At 42.0% G+C, this 6,344-nt stretch overlaps 1 protein-coding gene across 1 annotated transcript; it reads left to right on the plus strand.

Moving 5' to 3' along the window:
• Window positions 1-488: 488 nt before the first annotated feature.
• Window positions 489-5,406, plus strand: LOC137362513 (probable G-protein coupled receptor 139). Its single transcript, XM_068026904.1, has 3 exons — window positions 489-1,208; window positions 2,705-2,953; window positions 5,194-5,406. Exons 1-3 carry the CDS (start codon window positions 489-491, stop codon window positions 5,404-5,406), a joined length of 1,182 nt encoding a protein of 393 aa, XP_067883005.1.
• Window positions 5,407-6,344: the final 938 nt, after the last annotated feature.

Raw genomic sequence — 6,344 nt, forward strand, 5'->3', positions numbered from 1 at the left:
ATCATTACTTTGGAATAAAATGCAATTGCGCATTAAATTAATACATTCAGGTTCAGATATCTCTGCTTCCTGCTTTGACGATAGCATCAGCCTAAAATAGTGTCAATATCAAACTCAGTTCACACCAGGTTCTTTCTGCTGTTTAATGGAGGTCCATCCCTTTGTACAATTGATGCATTACTGGTTGTCTTGCAGAAAGAAATGATGGATATTGTCATGAAAACCTGAAGCACTGGCAGTAAGTTGGTAACAGAAGTCGACATTCCAGCTCCTGGAAGTTATTTAATTATTGAATCAAATCCAATTAGCTGCTATTGATCCACAGCCTGGAACTGATGGTCTATGTGGCACCGCCCGATTTGCTCTATTACAAATCACGAATATCAGATCCCTTAACTGTGCACGGAATCACGATACATAGATATTTCTTCTGTGAGTCTGGCTGGTTACTTTTACTTTTTTCCTTCTTATTTTGTAAAGGTAACATAATGGCGATTGTGATTCTATCCCGAGGGAATTGCGGTCTCTCCAAATGCATCACTTGCTACCTGGTGGCAATGGCTGTTGCAGATCTACTGGTCGTTCTCACTAGTGTGCTGATGAATCGAATAATTATTCTTTATTTTCCAGCCAGTTTTCTGTCCATTACCCCGGTGTGCACTCTGAAATCTTTGCTGGTTCATACCGCCAAAGACAGTTCTGTCTGGTTAACGGTCACTTTCACCTTTGATCGATATGTGGCAATTTGCTGCCAGAAGCTGAAAAGCAGATATTGCAGCATACAAACGGCACGTGGCATTGTGGTAGCAGTGTATGCGCTGAGCTGTTTACGAAACATCCCCTGGTACTTTACAATCGAACCTCTGTATATCATTAACAATGTGCCCTGGTACTGCAATGTCAAATCTGATTATTACACAACAGCTCCTTGGTTAGCATTTTCGCACCTTTCCAAGATTTTAACCCCACTCTTACCATTGGTTCTAATTTTGCTTCTGAATGCACTCACCGTGAGATCAATTATAGTGGCCAATAGGGTCCGAAGGAGACTCCGTGGCAAGAAATATGGTGAAGATGAAAATAATCCCGAGATGGAAAATAGAAGAAAATCCATAATTTTACTTGTGACAATATCGGGAAGTTTCGTACTGTTGTGGATGACGTTTACCGTACATTACTTATATTTCCGAATTGCAAACGCTTACACAGTAAGCAAAGATACTTTCTATAGCTTTCAGGAAGCCGGGTATATGCTTCTCCTTTTGAGTTGCTGCACAAACACGTGTATTTATGCAGTGACACAGAAGAAGTTCAGAGAGGAGTTCAAACATGCATTGAAATATCCTTTGACATGTTTCAAACTGGTTAAATGGTAACATATTTTTTTGTTCAGTGCTCCAGGTATTTGTTCTAATTTCGTGAGGGCATAATAAATAGGAGCATTGGTCGGCTATTCGGCCTCTCTAACGTGCCCCGCCATTCGAAAAGATCATGACTGATCTGATGTGGACTTATCCCCACTTTTCTGCCAGCAACACATAACCCTAGACTCACTTGTCGATCAAAGATCTGTCCAACTCAGCCTTGAACCTATTCAATGACTTAGCCTCCACTGCTCTCTGGGGGAAGAGAATGCCAAAGATTAACAACCCTCTGAGAGATGAAATTCCTCATCATCTGCGTATTAAACGGGAGGCCCTTATTTTGAAACTGTGCCCCCGTAATTCTCGATTCCCCTACGAGTGTAAAAAACCTTCTGAGCGCCAACCCCGTCAAGTCCCTTAAAGAGTGTTATATATTTCAATAAGATCACCCCTAATTCTTCTAAGCCCCAGTGAGCACAGGCCCAACCTGCTTAACCTATTCTCATAAGACGATCCCTTCATCCCAGGAATCGGACGAGTGAACTTAGTTGTAGTTGTTGCATTGGGAGAAAATGGCTTTGAGAGAGCGTGAATCAGCAGACATGTTTTCAACTCGTTGGCTCTTTCCAATAATTTGCATAATTGATCTGGGACTATTGAGAGATTTATGTTTTCTTACAGTACCGATTGACGAAATTGATTCTCTCTTGTTCGAAGAAAATATATTCAGTATACACTAAATCAAAAATATCCTGTTACATTGTTAATCTTCTCGAGTACTTGAACAGCAACTTAACCTAACTAAGCATGATTTTTCTTAACAAGACGAGGGTGAACCCTGTGAGATTGTTTAATATGCCACGCCTGATATTTAATTGAATTGACTGGCATGGAACTGAATATCTGATGAGGCGCAGAATAGAAAATTATTGGCAGTGACCCAGTGTCGCCTTAAAAGTCTACTCGACAAAAACATAGTGATCAAGATGGCCATAGAATATTTAAGCTGGGCCTCTGAGACGCGAAAATTTACTTCATCTTGTCAGAATGGTATAAGCGAACGTCAAAGCATTTAAATGTGTTCATATGCTGTCTTTGTGATAGGAACCAATCGCTAACATAGAGCTATGCTTGAGATTACAGCTAGATCCATTCTAAAATACCCGTTATATGAGTGAAATAAATTATTTATTAGATAAAGAAGCACTCAGCTTGATTACAGATCGTGAAACCTCTAATAAAGTACAATTTCTTTACACTCTGCAACACAAAAATCAAGGTCTTTCCTTTCCATATAATCAAACAGAGTTCTGAACTTTAATTCTTAATATTCTTTACAGCAGAAACCAGCCAACTTCTCCATGCTGGTATTTATGTTGCACGTGAACCTTCTTCCAGGCTACTTCCTCCAGCAGTCTAGCCTTCTATTCCTTTCTCAATCAGATACTAATCGTGCTTCCCTTAAAATGTATCAATGCTATTCACCACAAAGAGATAGGAAATTCCACATTCTAACTAATCTCTGGGTAAAAAAGTATCCCCTGAATGCTTTATTCGACTTATTGGTGACCATGCTCTATAATACAATGGTAAGTGAAAAATATGTATTGGAACCATGGGTGAATAGAGAAGTAATTTGTTAATCACCGATTGTAGTCCACAGCGGTGTCCCCTATAAAGAGATCAGAGCCGGTCACAGCTCATGAAGCTTAGCAGTTAAGAGGTTTCACACTTCACTTGCAGTTAATAGGCAAATTCATAGCAATACTACACCAGATTCATGACAAATCGATTTTAATGGCAAATCACCAAACCGGGCATGCTTCTTCAGTTGTAATTCCACCATTGTTTTAACTCGTTTTGCTGTTTCTCTTCCTCCATTGTATTCTAAGGCGTTACACAACATCCTGTGTATTTAGTAAAACTGCTGGAATCCATTCGATGCCAATTACTTTTACAAAAAGCTAATGATACAATAATGTCACAGATATGATTTGTCTAATGAGGCGCGTATGCAGCGAGCCAAATGGAGAGTATATACTACAATAGTGTACTGACTCTGCTATTCGGCTAATGTTTTGACAACTGGGCGAATAGATAACAAAAAAATCTAAATCTCACTGGGCAGTTTGTCACTCAGTTAAAAAGAAAGCAGTGAGTAAGAGGAACAATGAACTGCTGGATTACAGCCAAGACCCAACAGGTTTAGGAAAGGAAACCTGCCATCCTCGCCCAGTCTGGCCTATATGTTACTCCATTGCACACCAACATGTTTGACCCTTAACTACTGAAGAACCCATTTCATTGTAGCAAGCCACTGAATAGGAAATCAGCAATGAAACCAAACTCACGACTTGGCTGTCACCTCGGCATCTAATGATGGCACAACAATAACACGCTCAAGTCAGTCGATCCTACGAAGTCCTGCACATTAACATGTGGGGCCAGGCTCAAAAATGAGACAGCTGACTATAAAAGTCTAGCAACTGCCGGACACAGTCAAAATCTCAGAATTGTACCGATCGGCCAACATCCTAGAGACTTCAATCACCATCCCCGAATAGTATTCCCACGAGAAGGACAGAGCCACCACAGGCACGGACGGTGTGGTAAGCTGTCATGAGGTATTGACCCTGCGTCCTTTCAACATTCGGCCCGCTCTCGGTAAACTCTTATGGCCAGAGTTCAATAATTGGCAAGGAAACCTCCTCCTAATTGCCACCTAGCACGCTGCATCATCTGATGAGTCAGTACTCTCCAGTGTAAACACCACTTGGTTGAAACAGTAACGTTAGCAAAGGTGAAGCATCTATTCTGTTTTCATTATTCATGACCTTCAGGGGCTCGGGGGGATCATCACCAATAGAGTTGACAGAGACCTGAAGGACATCTCTGCATAGCTGCTCGATTGGTCTTTGGACAGGTGGTGAGTGAAGTATCAAAAGGGAAGGACCTACTTGACCTCGTACTCACCAATATTCCCTGACGAGTTGTGTCTGACCTTTACAGCATTTGTAGTACTGACCTCTGCACGGTCCTTGTGAAGACCAAAAGTTGTAAATTCATCTTGGTGACAGCCAACAAACAAATCCAACTGCCACTGTTTATACATCTGGTTCGATATTGAGTGCTATTGCAGTCAAACCGATTTAATATTATGTGGGATGCATAATGAATCTTTATTGCGGTACTGCCCGATTTGATCTAAACCCAAGATGTTATTCTACCCAAAGTTCTGGCTTCAGTCTGAATTTTCCTTGAATTCTTTCATATAACACAAACATCCATACAAACAGTGATAAATCAACAGCCCCTCAAGCGGCTCAAAACAATCCTTCCATGAGGTGCTGTGGGCTATTCGGAGCTGCACTATTTGATATTGTGTACAACCCTGCCGCATATAAATACATATACAATTTTGCATCAGCATAAATAATTTGTACAAAGATGGATATATGTCAGCTTTGATGCTTCCACGGTCTAATCAATCCATATTGCTCCAGTTGGAAGCATTATGCTCCTGAAGAAGACACACATGTTGTTGCAGAATTACAGTGGAGAATGTTGATACGTCCATTGTAAATTAGACACAGAAAACTAAGTTGCACATAAAAGTGTTCACTTCAAAGCAGGTTTTTTCTGACAGTATTATGATCCCCATGGAGACCACCAACAAACCAAAAGAATTCAATGGACCGAGTGACCCCAAATTAGGAAACAGAAAACAAACAAACAAAATTTCACTTTTACCAATTTTACTGCAGCACTCAAATCAAAACAAACATAAATTAAACACTAACTAACTTTAAATTATGGTCCACGTCATCAGGATAGCACCAAACCGTCGCAAGGGCCTTCAGGTCTCTCAACCTTTTCGGTAGATCTACAGATCCCGTCTCACATGATACAAATGCAGCTTTCCATTCAATGGCAATTTCTCTCCAATCCGATTCGCACTGATGCTATCTCCACCAAAACCCCGCACCCTTCCAGAACTTCTGAGGTTTTGCTGACAACAGCGCTGGTGGTGGAGCTCCACTAATAACGTTTTAAGTCACCGAAGACAGCTGCCATCGTCACCAATCATCAGTCATTAGTGCAGGTTCCTCTGCGAGCAGTCAAACCATTCCAGCCTACTGGTTTGTAGTCTGTTATAATTCCAAGAGTCTCCTCTAGAAACACAAAACAAATCTCAGCCTGTCTCCTTAAACAACAGCAGGCTGTTTTCTCTTCCTTCCACTGCAGTGCTCATCTTATAAAACTGAAACCTAATCTCTAATTACATGTCTGTGGCTAAAAGGAACAAACTGTTTGTTTAATCTGGTTCTGACCTCCCAGAATATTGAGCGTTTTAGTTTCAGTTTCTCATCAGGGTCTGTCTCAAAAAAAAATCACTATTTGAGTCCTAAGTCATGGCATCCATTGGGTAAGCTGCACAGAACGCAGTCCACACACAAGGGACTGAATTTATTCCCGGTGATGGGGCACCCAGCGTTGGGCAAAAGACTGCTGATAATTCCACCTCGACCATTTGGAGGCACCCTGGCGAGCATTTATGGTTCACAGGCAACTAGCAGCCCAGCGCGGAGATCCTCGTCACTTTAAAGACTGGGATCCGACCTCCCAGAGTGGCTGGTAATTAAGAGGGCTGGCAGTGCAGTAGCATTGACAGTGCCACTGGGAGCAATGGAAATTGCTGGTACTGCAATATGACTTGGAACCAGGACGAACACTGAGGACCATGATCCAAGGAAAGTGAGGGGGGGTCCCTGGGTCTATACTGGCAAGACCCAATGATGGGAGAAGAGGGTGAGATTTGACAGCAGGGGAGAGGGGTTCATGTAGGTTTATTGTTTGCCAGTGGGGCCCTTCACGGGCCACAAATTGCCAAAAGACGTGGACTCCCTCAAGCCTGCAGAGGGGTCACTTCATTTTAGTAGATGACCTACCCACGTGGCGGCGCCCCCCACTCCAGTGGCT

Source organism: Heterodontus francisci, unplaced genomic scaffold (assembly GCF_036365525.1).
Source record: "Heterodontus francisci isolate sHetFra1 unplaced genomic scaffold, sHetFra1.hap1 HAP1_SCAFFOLD_571, whole genome shotgun sequence".
NCBI classification, from domain to species: Eukaryota; Metazoa; Chordata; class Chondrichthyes; order Heterodontiformes; family Heterodontidae; genus Heterodontus; species Heterodontus francisci.

Bases quoted from the DNA above. Each gene is read 5' to 3' on its own strand.
- LOC137362513 (XM_068026904.1), top strand. From the start codon at position 489: ATGGCGATTGTGATTCTATCCCGAGGGAATTGCGGTCTCTCCAAATGC. The intron at 1,209-2,704 runs GTAAGCAAAGAT...TATTCTTTACAG, and splicing joins GAATTGCAAACGCTTACACA to CAGAAACCAGCCAACTTCTC. The intron at 2,954-5,193 runs GTAAGTGAAAAA...CCACGTCATCAG, and splicing joins CCATGCTCTATAATACAATG to GATAGCACCAAACCGTCGCA.